The sequence below is a fragment of the Sphaeramia orbicularis genome, chromosome 13, assembly GCF_902148855.1.
Source record: "Sphaeramia orbicularis chromosome 13, fSphaOr1.1, whole genome shotgun sequence".
In the NCBI taxonomy this organism is placed as follows: domain Eukaryota; kingdom Metazoa; phylum Chordata; class Actinopteri; order Kurtiformes; family Apogonidae; genus Sphaeramia; species Sphaeramia orbicularis.
The window spans coordinates 10,775,066-10,796,115 of NC_043969.1; the positions used below are offsets into that span (position 1 = coordinate 10,775,066).

General features: G+C 33.7%; 1 protein-coding gene across 2 annotated transcripts in view; it reads left to right on the forward strand.

The window, feature by feature from the left end:
• Nucleotides 1–21,050, forward strand: part of LOC115431314 (myelin protein zero-like protein 2) — a 119,484-nt gene that overhangs the window by 58,282 nt on the left and 40,152 nt on the right. The window contains exon 1 of one of the 2 annotated variants that reach the window (XM_030151576.1): nucleotides 17,151–17,366. The exons of the other annotated variant lie outside the window; for it this stretch is intronic. Coding sequence (XP_030007436.1) covers nucleotides 17,288–17,366 — 79 coding nt within the window. The 5' untranslated portion in view covers nucleotides 17,151–17,287. Of the gene's footprint in view, nucleotides 1–17,150; nucleotides 17,367–21,050 lie in introns of those variants that run through there. 2 annotated transcript variants of the gene reach the window in all.

The window sequence follows — 21,050 nt, forward strand, 5'->3', positions numbered from 1 at the left end:
TAACCTATCAGTGCATGTCTTTGGATGGTGGGAGGAAGCTGAAGTACCTGGAGAGAACTGACGCAGACACGGGGAGAACATGTAAACTCCACACAGAAGGGTCCCACCATCGACTGGTGTTGGAATTGAACCCAGGAGCTTCTTGCTGTGAGGCATGAGTGCCATCCACTGCACCACCGTTTCGCCCTATTTATTTATTTATTCATTTATTTAAGTATTTATTAATTTAATTTAATTTAATTTAATTTTATTTTATTCATTTATTCATTTATTCATTTATTTATTTATTTATTTTTAAACAGAATTGTTAATACTGTCCTGCAGATATGGAAGATAAGAGGTATAGCAGCATTATACAACCCGTACACCACATTTCTGCATGAGAAATATGAAGTGGACTATGGTAAATATTTTGACAGTGATGGGAACCCTTTTATGGACTTATGTGTTGTCCTTTATATACAGTATGTTACAAATAGAGCTGCATTTATCTTTATGATACTGATGCATCACTGATACATTGGTTGCATCACTGTGGATATAGACAAGGCAAGTTTATTTATATAGTGCAAAAAGGTCATTCGGTTTGAACAGAGGGGAATAAATGCAGTGTTTTCAAACAAAAAAGATCAGAATATAACAAAATGAACATATAAACATGTAAAACTGGAACTATTTTATTGAAAAATGTGTAGTCCTTCATATATGTTACAAACAGATCTTCATTTATAGATCTGATGATACTGAAAAGTGTGAAGTGTTAAACATGTATAGTTAGAGAAAAAGAAAAGAATATATACAGTATATATTTTTAAATATAATTGTTAATACTGTCCTGCAGATATGGAGGATAAGAGGTATAGGAGCATTATGCAACCACATTTCTGCATGAGAAATATGAAGTGGACTAATGGAAATATTATGGCAGTGACCGGAACTCTTTTATTCATATATGTGTAGTCTTTTATATACAGTATGTTACAAATAGAGCTGCATGTACTGTACATCAATGATACACTGGTTCTATCACTGTGGATATAGACAAGGCAAGTTTATTTATATAGTGCAAAAAGATAAATCGGTGGGAACAGAGGGTAATAAATACAATGTTTTCAAACAAAAAAAGATCAGAATATCACAAAATGAACATTAAAACATGTAAAACTGGAATTATTTTACTGACAAATGTCTAGTCCTTCATATATGTTACAAACAGATATTCATTTATAGATTTAATGATACTGAAAAGTGTAAAGTGTTAAACATGTATAGTTAGGGAAAAAGAAAATAATATTTATTTATTTATTCATTCATTCATTTTCTGAACCCGCCTAATCCTCACTAGGGTTACGGGGGTCTCTTGGAGTCTATCCCAGCTACTTAAGGGCGAAGGCGGGGTACACCCTGGACATGTGACCAGTTCATCGCAGGGCTGAACATATAGAAACAAACAATCACTCTCACATTCACGCCTATGGGCGATTTAGATTAAACCAATTAACCTATCAGTGCATGTCTTTGGATGGTGGGAGGAAGCTGAAGTACCTGGAGAGAACTGACGCAGACACGGGGAGAACATGTAAACTCCACACAGAAGGGTCCCACCATCGACTGGTGTTGGAATTGAACCCAGGAGCTTCTTGCTGTGAGGCATGAGTGCCATCCACTGCACCACCGTTTCGCCCTATTTATTTATTTATTCATTTATTTATGTATTTATTAATTTAATTTAATTTAATTTAATTTAATTTAATTTAATTTAATTTTATTCATTTATTCATTTATTCATTTATTTATTTATTTATTTTTAAACAGAATTGTTAATACTGTCCTGCAGATATGGCAGATAAGAGGTATAGCAGCATTAGGCAACCCGTACACCACATTTCTGCATGAGAAATATGAAGTGGACTATGGTAAATATTTTGACAGTGATGGGAACCCTTTTATGGACTTATGTGTTGTCCTTTATATACAGTATGTTACAAATAGAGCTGCATTTATCTTTATGATACTGATGCATCACTGATACATTGGTTGCATCACTGTGGATATAGACAAGGCAAGTTTATTTATATAGTGCAAAAAGGTCATTCGGTTTGAACAGAGGGGAATAAATGCAGTGTTTTCAAACAAAAAAGATCAGAATATTACAAAATGAACATATAAACATGTAAAACTGGAACTATTTTATTGAAAAATGTGTAGTCCTTCATATATGTTACAAACAGATCTTCATTTATAGATCTGATGATACTGAAAAGTGTGAAGTGTTAAACATGTATAGTTAGAGAAAAAGAAAAGAATATATACAGTATATATTTTTAAATATAATTGTTAATACTGTCCTGCAGATATGGAGGATAAGAGGTATAGGAGCATTATGCAACCACATTTCTGCATCAGAAATATGAAGTGGACTAATGGAAATATTATGGCAGTGACCGGAACTCTTTTATTCATATATGTGTAGTCTTTTATATACAGTATGTTACAAATAGAGCTGCATGTACTGTACATCAATGATACACTGGTTCTATCACTGCGGATATAGACAAGGCAAGTTTATTTATATAGTGCAAAAAGATAAATCGGTGGGAACAGAGGGTAATAAATACAATGTTTTCAAACAAAATAAGATCAGAATATCACAAAATGAACATTAAAACATGTAAAACTGGAATTATTTTACTGACAAATATCTAGTCCTTCATATATGTTACAAACAGATATTCATTTATAGATTTAATGATACTGAAAAGTGTAAAGTGTTAAACATGTATAGTTAGGGAAAAAGAAAATATTTATTTATTTATTCATTCATTCATTTTCTGAACCCGCCTAATCCTCACTAGGGTTACGGGGGTCTCTTGGAGTCTATCCCAGCTACTTAAGGGCGAAGGCGGGGTACACCCTGGACATGTGACCAGTTCATCGCAGGGCTGAACATATAGAAACAAACAATCACTCTCACATTCACACCAATGGGCGATTTAGATTAAACCAATTAACCTATCAGTGCATGTCTTTGGATGGTGGGAGGAAGCTGAAGTACCTGGAGAGAACTGACGCAGACACGGGGAGAACATGTAAACTCCACACAGAAGGGTCCCACCATCGACTGGTGTTGGAATTGAACCCAGGAGCTTCTTGCTGTGAGGCATGAGTGCCATCCACTGCACCACCGTTTCGCCCTATTTATTTATTTATTCATTTATTTATGTATTTATTTAATTTAATTTAATTTAATTTAATTTAATTTAATTTAATTTAATTTAATTTAATTTAATTTAATTTAATTTAATTTAATTTTATTTTATTCATTTATTCATTTATTCATTTATTTATTTATTTATTTATTTATTTTTAAACAGAATTGTTAATACTGTCCTGCAGAAATGGCAGATAAGAGGTATAGCAGCATTATACAACCCGTACACCACATTTCTGCATGAGAAATATGAAGTGGACTATGGTAAATATTTTGACAGTGATGGGAACCCTTTTATGGACTTATGTGTTGTCCTTTATATACAGTATGTTACAAATAGAGCTGCATTTATCTTTATGATACTGATGCATCACTGATACATTGGTTGCATCACTGTGGATACAGACAAGGCAAGTTTATTTATATAGTGCAAAAAGGTCATTCGGTTTGAACAGAGGGGAATAAATGCAGTGTTTTCAAACAAAAAAGATCAGAATATTACAAAATGAACATATAAACATGTAAAACTGGAACTATTTTATTGAAAAATGTGTAGTCCTTCATATATGTTACAAACAGATCTTCATTTATAGATCTGATGATACTGAAAAGTGTGAAGTGTTAAACATGTATAGTTAGAGAAAAAGAAAATAATATATACAGTATATATATATTTTTAAATATAATTGTTAATACTGTCCTGCAGATATGGAAGATAAGAGGTATAGGAGCATTATGCAACCACATTTCTGCATCAGAAATATGAAGTGGACTAATGTAAATATTATGGCAGTGACCGGAACTCTTTTATTCATATATGTGTAGTCTTTCATATACAGTATGTTACAAATAGAGCTGCATGTACTGTACATCAATGATACACTGGTTCTATCACTGTGGATATAGACAAGGCAAGTTTATTTATATAGTGCAAAAAGATAAATCGGTGGGAACAGAGGGTAATAAATACAATGTTTTCAAACAAAATAAGATCAGAATATCACAAAATGAACATTAAAACATGTAAAACTGGAATTATTTTACTGACAAATATCTAGTCCTTCATATATGTTACAAACAGATATTCATTTATAGATTTAATGATACTGAAAAGTGTAAAGTGTTAAACATGTATAGTTAGGGAAAAAGAAAATATTTATTTATTTATTCATTCATTCATTTTCTGAACCCGCCTAATCCTCACTAGGGTTACGGGGGTCTCTTGGAGTCTATCCCAGCTACTTATGGGCGAAGGCGGGGTACACCCTGGACATGTGACCAGTTCATCGCAGGGCTGAACATATAGAAACAAACAATCACTCTCACATTCACGCCTATGGGCGATTTAGATTAAACCAATTAACCTATCAGTGCATGTCTTTGGATGGTGGGAGGAAGCTGAAGTACCTGGAGAGAACTGACGCAGACACGGGGAGAACATGTAAACTCCACACAGAAGGGTCCCACCATCGACTGGTGTTGGAATTGAACCCAGGAGCTTCTTGCTGTGAGGCATGAGTGCCATCCACTGCACCACCGTTTCGCCCTATTTATTTATTTATTCATTTATTTAAGTATTTATTAATTTAATTTAATTTAATTTAATTTAATTTTATTTTATTTTATTTTATTTTATTTTATTTTATTTTATTCATTTATTCATTTATTCATTTATTTATTTATTTATTTATTTTTAAACAGAATTGTTAATACTGTCCTGCAGATATGGAAGATAAGAGGTATAGCAGCATTAGGCAACCCGTACACCACATTTCTGCGTGAGAAATATGAAGTGGACTACGGTAAATATTTTGACAGTGATGGGAACCCGTTTATGGACTTATGTGTTGTCCTTTATATACAGTATGTTACAAATAGAGCTGCATTTATCTTTATGATACTGATGCATCACTGATACATTGGTTGCATCACTGTGGATATAGACAAGGCAAGTTTATTTATATAGTGCAAAAAGGTCATTCGGTTTGAACAGAGGGGAATAAATGCAGTGTTTTCAAACAAAAAAGATCAGAATATTACAAAATGAACATATAAACATGTAAAACTGGAACTATTTTATTGAAAAATGTGTAGTCCTTCATATATGTTACAAACAGATCTTCATTTATAGATCTGATGATACTGAAAAGTGTGAAGTCCATGGATGTGGACCCATCTGTGTCCTGCCCTGTCCTGTGTCCTGACCCCCTCCCCCACCTGTCTGGATGGACGTCCTCGGCCTCACCACTGTGGATGGGCCTCCTCGCCCCTGCCTGTCTCATCCAGCGGGATGGACCCCCCATGTGTCCACCCTACTGCATCCTTGTAGACTAGAACTACATCTGCAAATGGACGTCCATCAGTCCTGGTGCATCTATAGCCTGTCCGTCCATGGGAGTGGATCTCTCCTTCACTGTGGTTCTCCCCGAGGTTTCTCCCTTTTCCCACTGGGTTTTGAGTTTTTCCTTGCCGAGAAGGAGGGTCTAAGGACGGGGGATGCCCTGGACACTACTCATTTTCTTGCTGTTCATTTGACTGTTGTTTACTCTAACTGACTCTGTAAAGCCCTTTGAGATAACCTTGTTGTGATATTGGGCTATACAAATAAAGTTGAATTGAATTGAATTGAATTGAATTGAAGTGTTAAACATGTATAGTTAGAGAAAAAGAAAAGAATATATACAGTATATATTTTTAAATATAATTGTTAATACTGTCCTGCAGATATGGAGGATAAGAGGTATAGGAGCATTATGCAACCACATTTCTGCATGAGAAATATGAAGTGGACTAATGGAAATACTATGACAGTGACCGGAACCCTTTTATTGACATATGTGTAGTCCTTTATATACAGTATGTTACAAATAGAGCTGCATATACTGTACATGAATGATACATTGGTTCCATCAGTGTGGATATAGAGTTTCAAACAAAAAAAGATCAGAATATTGCAAAATGAACATTAAAACATGTAAAACTGGAACTATTTTATTGACAAATATCTAGTCCTTCATATATGTTACAAACAGATATTCATTTATAGAGGTAATAATACTGAAACGTGTAAAGTGTTAAACATGTATAGTTAGAGAAAAAGGAAGGAGTTAATATTTTCTTTTTAAATAAAATGATTAATACTGTGCTGCAGATATGGAGGATAAGAGGTATAGGAGTATTATGCAACCACATTTCTGCATCAGAAATATGAAGTGGACTAATGTAAATATTATGACAGTGACCGGAACCCTTTTACTGACATATGTCTAGTCCTTTATATACAGTATGTTACAAATATATGTAAAACTGGAACTATTTTATAGAAAAATGTGTAGCCCTTCATGTATGTTACAAACAGATCTTCAATTAGTATAGTTAGAGAAAAAGAAAAAAATATTTTTTTAAAGAATAAAATTATTAAAACTGTCCTGCAGATATAGAAGATGAGAGGTATAGGAGCATTATGCAACCCTTACACCACATTTCTGCATGAGAAACAGGAAGCAGACTTATGGAAATATTCTGACAGTATTTTCCTGGCAGCCAAATAATAGTCAGATAGAAGTTGGATTTTTTGTGCTGGAGTTTTCCATCTTTCTTGACTAGTAGGTGTAGTTGCTCACACAAGCCAATGTAGTTTACTTATGCCCATATTAAAAAAAAAAAAGGTGTAAACATATAAACATGTAACTGCAAGAATTTTATTGACATATGTGTAGTCCTTTATATATGTACTGTATATATGCACTTTTGTTTCTGATATGTGTATTATTGTCATGAAAAGGACAGAGTTTATTTTTGCTTTTTAATACATGTATTTTTGTTACGAAATGGACAGAGTTTATTTTTGTTTTTTAATACATGTATTTTTGTTACGAAATGGACAGAGTTTATTTTTGTTTTGATATACGCACCATTATTGTTACAGAACGGACAGAGTTTATTTTTGTTTTTTAATACATGTATTTTTGTTACGAAATGGACAGAGTTTATTTTTGTTTTGATATGTGCACCATTATTGTTATAGAAAGGACAGAGTTTATTTTTGTTTTTTAATATATGTATTTTTGTTACGAAATGGACAGAGTTTATTTTTGTTTTGATATGCGCACCATTACTGTTATGGAAAGGACAGAGTTTATTTTAATGTGAAATGCTGCTGCAAAATGAACAGTTTATCCTTGATATGGACAGCAATTTTGTGTTTTATGCATAGTCAGAACTTACTCTGATATGAGAATTTTTGAGTTACTTTTGGAATCTGACGTAAGAATTTAAGGCAGGCGAAGGATGGAGTAAGGGAGTAAGGGAGATTATAAATTAAACTTCATCCCGCTCCTTTTTGAATGGTTTACTTTCTTTTTTATATATTTCTTTTATTGTTTTTTTTTATTGCAAATATTCTAAATAAATAAATAAACAAATAGAGCTTCATTCATAGTCTTTATGATTCCAATACGTCACTGATACAATGGTTGCATTACTGTGGATAAAGTTTATATAGTGCAAAAAGGCAATTCAGTGAAGAGGGAAATAAAAGCAAAGTGTTTAAACAATAACATAATCAGAACATTACAAAAGAAGAAGAGAATACAAGGTGCACAAAACAATAAGAGGAAAGAGAAATTTGATCAAATCAAAATAATAATATTAAAATGACAAAAAATTTACAGTCCTAAAAAGGAGGAATAGGATCAATATGCAGCCCTTATACCACATTTCTGCAATTATGAGTATAGGTTTATATATATATTCTTACAGTGACTGGAAGCATATTATCGACATATATGTAGTCCTGAAGTGGACATTTTTTTTTTTTAAGTAAAAGTATGAAACTCTTGTCTGCTACAGAGGCAAAAATCCATTGCTGGGTCTTAGGAGGATACAGTATGTTCCAAATTGATCTTCTAAGATACAGATAGATACATCATCGTGGATATAGTCAAGGTAAGTTTATTTATTTAACGCAAAAAGGAAATTCACTGAGGGAAGAGGGAAATAAATGTAAAGTGTTTAAACATTAAAAGACCAGAATAGCTTATAACAAAATGTGTAGTTAGAGGAGAATACAGGGAACAGACAGAAAAGAATAATTTTATATGAATGAGAATATACAGCCCTGCAGATATACACTACCAGGCAAAAGTTTGGACTCACCTGGTTTTTCTTTATTTTCATGACTATTTCCACAGTAGATTCTCACTGAAGGCATCAAAACTATGAATGAACACATATGGAATTATGTAGTTTAAAAAGATGTGACAAAACTCAAAGCAATATTTTAGATTCTTCAAAATAGCCACATTTTGCTTTTATTACTGCTTTGTGCATTCTTGGCATTCTCTCAATGAGCTTCATGAGGTAGTCACCTGAAATGTTTTCCAAAAGTCTGGAAGGAGTTCCAAATGATGCTGAGCACTTGTTGGCCATCTGTGGTCCATCTCATGTCATTTAAATAAGAAGGTGAGTCCAAACTTTTGCCTGGTAGTGTAAAAGACAGGAGGTATAGGAGCATTAGGGAACCCTTTTCTGCATGAGAAATATGAAGTACAGGCTTATATGTATTCTGATAGTGACTGAATCCATCTTATTGACTCATGTTTAGTTGTTCATATGTCCTCCTGAGACCCAGTAAGTAAGGGTTCTGATTTTTTATTTATTTAAATTTTTTTTTTTTTTTTTTACATAAAATAAGTGGGGGCAACACGGTGGTGCAGTGGTTAGCACTCGTGCCTCACAGCAAGAAGGTCCTGGGTTCGATTCCAACACCAGTCGACGGGGGGTGGGACCTTTCTGTGTGGAGTTTGCATGTTCTCCCCGTGTCTGCGTGGGTTCTCTCCGGGTACTCCGGCTTCCTCCCACAATCCAAAAACATGCACTAATAGGTTAATTGGTTAATCTAAATTGCCCATAGGTGTGAATGTGAGAGTGATTGTTTGTCTCTATATGTTCAGCCCTGCGATGAACTGGCGACTTATCCAGGGTGTACCCCGCCTTCGCCCCTATGTAGCTGGGATAGGCTCCAAGCGACCCCCGTGACCCTAGTGAGGATAAAGTGGGTTCAGAAAATGAATGAATGAATGAATAAAATAAGTGCCTTGATTGGAAACAGCATGATGCAACAGTTCATTCAGATGCACTTGTTCATTTCTTTTATTTTATTGTTTTTTGGAAAGTCTTTTGCAGTGGACAATGTATTTTATTTTTTAAATTTACTTTTTTTATGTAAAGCTGTGAAACTCTTGTCCTGTACAGAGGAGAAAAATGTGCTGCTGTGTCTCAAGAGGATACAGTATGTTACAAATAGATCTAAAAGGCACTGATACACTGGTTTTTATCACTGTGGATGCAGACAAGGCACGTCTATTTATTTAGTATAGAAAGGCTATTCACTGAAGGAAGTGTGTTTAAAAAACTAAAAGACCACAATATTAAAAAAATAAATAAAAATGTGTGGATAGAAGAAAATAGATGGTACATAAAACAGAAAGAGAAAAGAAAAAAACTCAATATAAATGAGAATATACAGTCCTGCAGATATAGGAAATAGGAGGTATAGGAGCATTTTGCAACTCTGTACAACAACAACAACAACAACAACTATATACTCTGACAGTGACTGACAGTTTAGTTGTTCATATGCCCCGTGGAGACCCAGTAAGTAAAAGTTTGGACTTTTATTTATTTGTTCATGTATTTATGTATGTACGTATGTATGTATGTATGTACGTATGTATGTATGTATGTATGTATGTATGTATGTATTTATTACATTAAATAAGTGCCATGATTGGAAACATTATGGTGCACTACAGATGTGTGTATTTATTTTTTTTATTTATTCTTTCAGTAATGTCCTTTACAGTGCAGTTGACAGCATTTTTTTTTTTTTTTAAGTAAAACTGTGAAACTCTTGTCCACTACAGAGGACCAAAATCCATTGCTGGGTCTCAGGAGGATAAAGTATGTTACAAATAGATCTTCTAAAAGACACTGATACACTGTTTTTTTTAATCACTGTGGATGTAGACAAGGCACATCTATTTATTTAGTGCAGAAAGACTATTCACTGAGCGAAGTGTGTTTTTTTGTTGTTTTTTTTTAAACATTAAATATGTGGCATGATTGGAAACAGCATGATGTACTTCAGATACACTTTTTTTTAGATTTATTTATTTATTTATTTATTTATTACCTCCGCCAAGGAGGTTATGTTTTTGCCAGGGTTTGTTTGTCTGTCTGTCTGTTTGTCTGTCCGTTAGTGTGCAACATAACTCAAAAAGTTATGGACAGATTTGGATGAAATTTTCAGGGTTTGTTGGAAATGGGATAAGGAAGAAATGATTAAATTTTGGTGGTGATCAGGGGTGGGGGGGCCCACGGGGGGGGCCACTGATCAGCCTTGGCGGAGGTCTGCGCTCTCCGAGTGCTTCTAGTTTATTTAGTAATGTTCTGTCCAGTGGACAATATTTTTATTTCTTTATTTTTTTTAAGTAAAACTGTGAAACTCTTGTCCACTACAGAGGACCAAAATGCATTGCTGGGTCTCATGAGGATACAGTATGTTACAAATAGCTCTTCTAAAACACACTGATACACTGTTTTTTATCACTGTGGATGTAGACAAGGCACGTCTATTTATTTAGTGCAGAAAGGCAATTTACTGAGGGAAGTGTGTTTAAAAGACCAAAATATTACAAATCATGTGGTTAGAAGAGAATAGATGGTACATCAAACAATAAGAGAAAAGAATAACTTAATATAAATGAGAATATACAGTCCTGCAAATGTAAGAGATAGGAGGTATAGGCACATTATGTAACTCTTATAATATGAAGTATAGGCTTATATATATTCTTGTTTAGTTGTTCATATGTCCTCCAGAGACCCAGTGAGGAAAGTTTTGACTTTTTTTTTTTTTTTTTACATTAAATAAGTGCCATGATTGGAAACATTATGGTGTACTATAGCTACACTTATTTATTTATTCATTTTTCAGTAATGTCCTTGGCAGTGCAGGTGACAGATTTTTTTTTTTTTTACATTTTTTTTTGTTAAGTAAAACTGTGGAACTCTTGTCCACTACAAGGACCAACACCTATTGCTGGGTCTCAGGAGGATACAGTATATTACAAATAGATCTAAAAGACACTGATACACTATTTTTTATCACTGTGAATGTAGACAAGGCACGTCTAGTTATTTAGTGCAAAAAAGCAATTCGATGAGGGAACAGTGTTTAAGTGTCTAAACACTATAAGACCACAATATTACTAAATGTGTGTTCAGTAGAGAATACATTAGATAGATAGATAGATAGATAGATAGATAGATAGATAGATAGATAGATAGATAGATAGATAGATAGATAGATAGATAGATAGATAGATAGATAGACTGACTGACTGACTGACTGACTCATGGTCCACACTAAAAAGCAAACACATAAATACAAACACAATAAAAAACCTCAGTCATACCAGTGTTTTTAGAACTGAGATGTGCAACATTCAGCACTATATATAAGATTAGTCAACAATAAAATTACAGTATTTTCTGAATGATTCAGGTGACACATATGTTTAAAATCAGATTTTTCAACACAGGACGCAATGAATTTACATGATTAAACACAAACAGTTCACTGGCACTAGTTCATCAATAAGAGAAAAGAATAATCTAATATAAATGACAATATACAGCACAGGTGTCAAACACGCGGCCCGGGGGCCAAATCTGGCCTGGCCCTTGGGATGAATTTGTGAAATTCAAAAATTATACTAAGATATTAACAGTCCTTTTAGTTCAGGTTCCACATTCAGACCAATTCAATCTCAAGACCAGTAAAATACTATCATAATAACATATAAATAATGACACTAAAACAAAGTATAATTTCGCAAAAAATGTGAATAACCTAAACAAATGTAAACAACCTGCAATGTCTTAAGAGTTCTTTTTTCAATTTTAACAAAATTCTGCCTGTATCTAAATGTTTTGTGTATTTGTAGACGCACTGTGATCTGTAAGTTATAATGTACATGTGTAAATGATAAACTGAGGCAGAATATTGTTAAAATTACACTTATTTTTTTCAGTTTGTTCATGTTATTCACATCTTTTGAAAGGATAGTTTGTAGATGTAAACCTTTTCATAATATAAATTTACTTTTTTTGCTCTAAAACATAGAGAAAAGTTTGTAGTTGACATTATTTATATATTATTATGTTATTATTTTACTGGTCCGGCCCACTGCAGATCAAATTTAGCTGAATGTGGCCCCTGAACTAAAATGAGTTTGACACCCCTGCATTAGATAGATAGATAGATAGATAGATAGATAGATAGATAGATAGATAGATAGATAGATAGATAGATAGATAGATAGATAGATAGATAGATAGATAGATAGATAGATAGATAGATAGATAGATAGATAGATAGATAGATAAGCTTTATCACAGATTCATACTAAAAAGCAAGCACCTAAATACAAACACAATAAAAAAACCTCAGTGTTTTTAGAACTGAGATGAGTAATGTCGCAGCCAGCGTGTCCATGTGGGCCCCAGAAGGGTTACAATTGGGCAGCATTTAAGGGTCCCATGTGGGTTTGTCCACAGTTTCCATGGTGGCCCCACATGTGTTTGCCCATATCAGAATCAAAATCAGAATAAGAATCAGAACCTCTTTATTGTCATTGTACCAAGTGCAAACAAAACTGAGGTAAAGCTGTCAGGTTCAGTGCAAGAATTTACAGACAGACGACAAATATGAGTAAAACAACAACAAATATGAGTAAAACAACAACAAATATCAATAAAAAAACAACAAAAATCAATAAAACAACAACAAATTTCAATAAAACAACAACAAATATCAATAAAAAAACAACAAATATCAATAAAACAACAACAAATATCAGTAAAACAACAAATATCAATAAAAAAAACAACACATATCAATAAAACAACAACAAATATCAGTAAAACTACAACAAGTATCAGTAAAACAACAACAAATATCAATAAAAAAACAACAAATATCAATAAAACAACAACAAATATCAGTAAAACTACAACAAATATCAATAAAACAACAACAAATATCAATAAAACAACAACAAATATCAATAAAACAACAACAAATATCAATGAAACAACAACAAATATCGGTAAAAGGCACAGTTATTTACATCAAAAAATAAAAAAAGTATTGTAAACTAAGATATTTGTAAAACATAAAATTTAAGTAGTGCAAATAACAGGAGAAGTAGTACAACTGACATGAAAGATAAATATTGTGGGATAAATAGTGTGAAGAATAAATAATATGAGATATTCAGATCTCTGATTCTGATATGGACAAACACATGTGGGGTCACCATGGAAACTGCAGACAAACCCAAATGGGACCCTTATATGCAGCCCAAATGGAACCCTTCTGGGACCCACACAGACATGCTGGCTGGGGTACAGCACTAGATACAAGATTAGTCAACAATAAAATTACAGTGTTTTCTGAATGATTCAGGTGACACATGCATTTAAAGTCTGATTTCTCAAGACGGCGCACAATGAATTTATTTACACGATTTGCACTCGTTCATCAATAAGAAAAAACCCAGATAGCGAATATTTTGGCAGTATTATGGCATAAATTTGGCATTTTTGGCTTTCTTTTGGCATTATGAAACTCATGTGAGGCCTCATTCAGCTTTTACGGCCCCAAACTATGGAACAGCCTACCTGAGGATCTGAGGTCCGCTGCGAGTGTTCATATTTTTAAAAGTAAACTCAAAACTTATCTTTTGAGTCCAGCTTTTAATCAAACTCTTACTGTAAACTTTACTTTACTTTTTTGCTTTTATTTTTAGTTGCAACTGCAGGACAGTGGGGGGTTTGTTGTGAAGCACTTTGTGCTACATGCACCATGTATGAAAAGTGCTATAGAAATAAAGTTTGACTGATTTATTGATTGATTGATTATGAAAACCTTTAGGCTTAACTGTGGTATGATTCAGGTTATCCATAATAGATATGGAGGCACCAGCAATATATGGCTGAGTTATGGCATATGTCTGGTTAACCAAAAGACTGGGCACAGAGCGGGATCAAGTATAGGGATGGTGTGGCATGTCTATGGCAAGACAGAAGATTGACTAAAGAGCAGCAACATCTTATTCCATATATGGATGTTTTTTGGTTGTGTTTTGGCATATTTCTGTAAAGCCAAAACACTGCGCAAAGAGTGGGAATTTCTACCCAGAAGAAAACCCCACTTCATTTTAAAAGCATGATCATCACAAATTTTGGGTGAATTTTGGCCTCTCTTTGGGTCAGTTTTGGCTACTTTTTGGATGGATTATGTAGATTTGGGGCTTATCTGTGACAGTTATGGCTATATTTTGGAAGTCCGCAATTAGTTTTGGGTGAATTTTGGCTTCCTTCTGGTTTGATTTTGGCTTGCCTGTTTTGGGCCATTTAGGACCCATACAACCACCCAGAACTTTGCCAAAATGGCATGCCAGTTTTGGGCCAGATTTAAGCCATAATGATTTTGCTATCTGGGAAGAGACACAGGGATTTCTTTTTTTTTTTTTTTTTTTTTGCACAAACATCCCAGATAGCAAATATTTTGGCAGTATTATGGCATACATTTGGCATTTTTTGCTTTCTTTTGGCATTATGAAAACCTTTAGGCTTAACTGTGGTATGATTCAGGTTATCCATAATAGATATGGAGGCACCAGCAATATATGGCTGAGTTATGGCATATGTCTGGTTAACCAAAAGACTGGGCACAGAGCGGGATCAAGTATAGGGATGGTGTGGCATGTTTATGGCAAGCCAGAAGATTGACTAAAGAGCAGCAACATCTTATTCCATATGTGGATGTTTTTTTGGTGTTTTTTGACATATTTGTGCAAAGTCAAAACACTGCGCAAAGAGTGGGAATTTCTACCCAGAAGAAAACCCCACTTCATTTTAACCCTTTCATGCACGAATTATGAGAACCTTAATCAAGATTTTTTTTCCTTGAGTGTTTTCATTTCTCTTTAAACATGAAAAAACAATGTGATTGAAAAATTTCTTATATAAAAAATAAAAACAATGAATAGATAAAATAAATAAAAAGTAAAAAAAACAAAAAACAAAAAACATTAAAAAATAAAAAAGTTTCAAAAAAAGTTAATAATAATAATAATAATAATAATAATAATAATAATAATAATCAGCTGGACACCTTGTGTTTAATTTTTGAAGGAAAGAAATATGTATTTACTGATAAACTGTGTGAAAACTATGGGGGGGGGGGGGGGGGCTTGTGATTCTGGGGGTTTATGTCCAGGGGAGATCTACACAAGGTTACCAATTCATGTCAGAAAAGATATGCAATGATTTAAAATTTTAATAACGATATGTCGAAAAAAAAAAAAAAAAATCCATGAATATATAAGAGAACAGCTGTAGAATAGCTGTCCACTGTAGTGACCAGTATACATGAAAGGGTTAAAAGCATGATCAACACAAACTTTGGGTGAATTTTGGCCTCTCTTTGGGTCAGTTTTGGCTACTTTTTGGCTGGATTATGTAGATTTGGGGCTTTTCTGGGACAATTATGGCTGTATTTTGGAAGTCCGCAACTAGTTTTGGGTGAATTTTGGCTTCCTTCTGGTTTGATTTTGGCTTGCATATTTTGGGCCATTTAGGGCCCATACAACCACACAGAACTTTGCCAGTTTTGGGCCAGATTTAAGCCATAATGATTTTGCTGGGAAGAACAATTCAATATAAATAACAATGTACAGTATAATATACAACATTTGTGCATGGGGAAATGGGATGTAGACTTGTGGAAATATTTACACAGTGTTTTCCAGGCACACACACACACACACACACACACACACACACACACACACACACACACACACACACAGAGTCAGTCCAAAGTTTGGTGTGTTCTGTGCTTCAATATCTGTCCTTTACTGAGTGATAAAGCCACTAACCAATGTATTAGAGAAATTATTCAGAGATATTGTTTCCAAACCTGCAGCTGTTTTTATTGGAATAATAATGGAATAATAATGTCAAAGAAATGTATTATTATTAATAAGGTATGAGAAGTTACTTTTAAATTGATCCATATAGATGTTATCCAGTGAAGACCTATATGATTAAATATAAAAGAAATATTGATACTCCTTGTTCTTTCTTCAACGCAGAAGAAACAATATGTCATTTATTTTGGGATTGCACCTACACACATATATTTTGGATTGATTTAAATAATTTTATAAACACAAAAATTGACTCTTCGTATAAATTGAACTTTCAACACATTTTATTTGGCCTATCACACACTGATAAAATAACTCCAGAAAAAAAGATATATTATTGACCTTTTGATTATTTTTTGCAAATTTCACATTCATTGCTCCAAATTTGCACATCAACGTCCAAACATCACTGTTTTCAAAGCCCTTTTTTCCAATTACGTAGACAATTTGAGAAACAGTGTGAATTTTAAAGCAATTAAAACAACAAAAACTATGTCAAATGTATGATATTATTCAGTTTGTATAATTTCTATTTATTCCTCGAGCAATTTTTTTTTAAATTTATTTATTTATTTTACATATTTTTATTTATTTATTTATTTGTTTGTTTTTTCTTTGCTGATGTTTTTACTTACATGTATTTCTCTATATAATGTAAAATATTTTGTGAATTATGGAACTTTTTACCCTTGTTGTTGTATACTATTATGTATATTTACTGTTCAATGTTAATTGTTCACAAAAAACAAAACAAAACAAAAAAAAAACAAAAAAAAACAAAAAAAACAAAAAAAAAAGTGTTCCGTGCTTCCTGACTGGTCGGTGCAGTTTTAATGTGATCCCACTGCGCCACTTCCTGATACACCTGTTTGTCAGGTGGGATCGTCAACCCGCAGCGCAACGGAGAGGTTGAGTCACGACAAAACAGACTATGGACGCAATTTTTCCGAACCCTTGACGCATATTTGGAGTTTTTTTTTTTTTTTTATCTTTACGCGAGTGACCTGGTTCCATGTGTAAAATGCGTCGCTTGTGCCGAAGTAGGAGCGCACTGGATGTGTTAGTGCTGCTGTGTTGGGCCGTCTGTTTGGGTGAGTAAACAGGCCACAGCACGGCCCCTCATGTTACAACACAGGTTATTGGAAGAACTGTCTGCTTTTATCCGTGTGTTTTCTGTCTGTTTTAAAGCGCTGCTGTGTTAAAACCACTTTTTTCTTTTATTTACTGTCATTTTCATGGCCTTCAGATATACAAGTCCAGGTTAGAAAAGACATATTGTAAAGGTATTCCACTGTAAAGTCTACACAAAACCTCTGTAAACCTACCTGTAGACCTTTATTCTGTAGAAAAGCATGGAATTAATACCTGGTGTTTGTAACAGGAAACATGGCTACTATAGTATCTGGTTATAATCCAACAAACCATGATCTAAGTATACTTTTCTGTCTGTTTTAAAACATTGCTGTGTTAAAACCACCTTTTTTCTTTTTATATACTGTTATTTTCATGGCCATCAGATACACAAGTCCAGGTTACAGGGTGGGGAAGCAAAATTTACAATATTTTGAGGCAGGGATTGAAAGACAGTGTATGACCAATTAGTTTATTGAAAGTCATGAGAATTTATTTACCACAAGAAAATTTACATAATAGAGAATGTTTTTATTCTATGTGTCCTCCTTCTTTCTCAATAACTGCCTTCACACGTTTCCTGAAACTTGCGCGAGTGTTCCTCAAATATTCGGGTGACAACTTCTCCCATTCTTCTTTAATAGTATCTTCCAGACTTTCTCGTAATAGTTTTGCTCATAGTCATTCTCTTCTTTCCATTATAAACAGTCTTTATGGACACTCCAACTATTTTTGAAATCTCCTTTGGTGTGACGAGTGCATTCAGCAAATCACACACTCTTTGACGTTTGCTTTCCTGATTACTCATATGGGCAAAAGTTTCTGAAAAGGTATGGATAATAGTGTTAGGTATGATTATGACATCAATATATGTTTGGTTTCAAAACAATTGACGTAGTGCCTGCTGAGAAAAAACAACTAAATGTTCATTGTAAATTTTGCTTCCCCACCCTGTAGAATAGACAGACCGTAAAGGTATACCACTGTAAAGTCTACACAAAGCCTCTGTAAACCTACCTGTAGACCTTTATTCTGTAGAAAAGCATGGAATTAATACCTGGTGCTTTTAACAGGAAATATGGCTACTGTAGTATCTGCTCATAATCCAACAAACTATGATCTAAGTATACTTTTATGGACTACATTAGTGGTTTAAACCTCAAGAAGAAATAACTTGTAAAAGTCATACAGCTGCTACATAAACAGCCCATAATAATGACAGTAAAACTGAATGTGAAAGCCAGACATGAGAGATTCTGGCAGCTGGAATGGAGAGAACACACTGTGTTTGCCAACTCCATTACAAACATGGCTCTGACCTGCAGGCAGTTTGACTGTGAAAACATCTGACGTTTCACTGAAGAAATCAAAAGAAGACATAGAAGACATAATGTATTGTCACAGACAAAGTTCTAATAGTTCTGGATTTTTCATTATAGTTTACTTTTATTTAGTTTTGACTTTTTTTTGTCTCTAGTTCAGTTAGTTTTAGTCAGTTTTTAGAGCAGGTTTGATAGTTTTTATTAGTTTTTGTTATTTTCTAAATGCATAGTTTTAGTTTAGTTTTAGTTTTTGCATATCTTTTCTCTTCTTCTTCGTCATATTCAAATAAATCCCATACAAGACTCTACTGCTTTCTCCCAACTTTAGTCTCCATGTTTCCAGTTAGAGTGGGGACCAGAAGACGACTGGAAACCACAAGTGACGAGAAGTGACGGACCGTTAAATATCGTATGGTGCCAGCAGCTAAAATTGCTTGAGGGAAATAAATCGATTTCATATCAATCCGACATTGACAAAAATGAAAACGAAGGGAATTTTATCCATAATTGTTATCCGTTTTAGTTAGTTTTGTGAGCACACAATAAATTTTCAGTTCATTTTTTTTCTTTTAATTATAGTTTTTATTTATTTCAGTTAACGACAATGTTTTTACAATTCTAGTTTTTGTCATTTTGTTGGTTTTCATTAACGATAATAACCTTGGTCACAGACAATGAAAGAGGCTACAGGAGAAAGAAGACCTAACAATAAGAATCAACACTTGAGTTTTTTTGGTAAGACTTTACTTGAAGGTCTAGTTTATAATGCATTAAGCGCACATTCATAAAACATTATAATGCATTTATAATGTCTTATAAAAGTCATTACAACAGTTTATGATCATGTAAAACAACTTCTACCAAGGTTAATAAAGTATTATAAGTGTAGGCATATTGTTTTATAAATTCAGCTTTCATTATGTTTTATACATCCAAACCAAAGTGACAACAGTGTTTGTAGGAAGAATCTCAAGTCCTGGGTTACGTAACACATTATCAGTTGTATGATTTAACACATGTATGATGACTTACGAGCAGTATCTGCTGGCTCTAAGTAAAGTGTAAGTCAAAAATTATACATCACAGTGTTCTTAATAACTCTTTATTTTGCAAAAACAAAACATTAAAAGAACAGAGACAGTAAATAGAAGTGTTACATGTTGCTTTGTACATAAATAAAAAAAATAACGTGGCAGCTCTAAATCTTTGTTAATTCAAACACATACTTTTTTTTTTAAATAAATATGAAATCCCTAAAATAGATGGGTATAGGGACCAGTGGAAAAAATCTAACAAAAGTTCTCCACCTAAAAAAAATAAACTCCTTCACACTGCTTTGGTTTGGATGTATAAAACATAATGAAAGCTGAATTTATAATACATTATGCCTACACTTATAATACTTTAATAACCTTGGTATAACTTGTTGTACATGATCATAAACTGTTGTAATGACTTTTATAATGCATTATAAACGCATTATAATGTCTTATGAATGTGCGCTTAATGCATTATAAACTAGATCTTCAAGTAAAGTGTTACCGTTTTTTTCTCATCCAGAACACAGTGCAGATGTACAGGGGTTGGACAAAATAATGGAAGCACCTTCACCTCAAGGTGATAATGCCCCAATCCATACAGCTAGAATTGTTAAAGAATGGCATGAGGAACATTGTAATGAAGTTGAGCATCTCGTATGGCCGGTGTGAGATTGTAAATGGACCCCCATAGAATATGGACCCGGGGGTCCATATTCCGCAGCGGAATATGGACCCCCCCTATGGAAAATGGACCCCCCTCCAAATTTAGGGAATGGTTAATTCTTTTTATTATTTTTGGAATATATATATATATATATATATATATATATATATATATACATATAATGGAAACAAAACAACATTTAAAAAAAAAACATATTTATTGAGGTATATAACAAGTATTATACAAAGTTAAAAATGTAACAATATCACAGATATCACACTGAATGGCAAATTACTGTTATGACAGGCTCAAAATGTTCAAACATGTTCTTCACAAACATGGCTTTTGGTGAAGCCTCACAAGGTGAAGGAAGGCCAGAAAGTGGCGCATAGCACTGTCACCTGTGTTCCTCCCCAAATGGTGAGTAGGTCCAGATGGGTGTGGCGAGTAAGCTGGCCACAGCAAGTATTTCTACTTCTGTGGCATACTCTCCAGTCTGGGCCATGTTGCTGACATCTGCGTAGTCATCGAAGTAGGCCTTCTGCTTCTGCTGGGCGCTGTTGATGTTGTCTGTTGCTTCTTGGTGAAGGTCGAAGAGCTTGAAGGCAGAGGCTATCC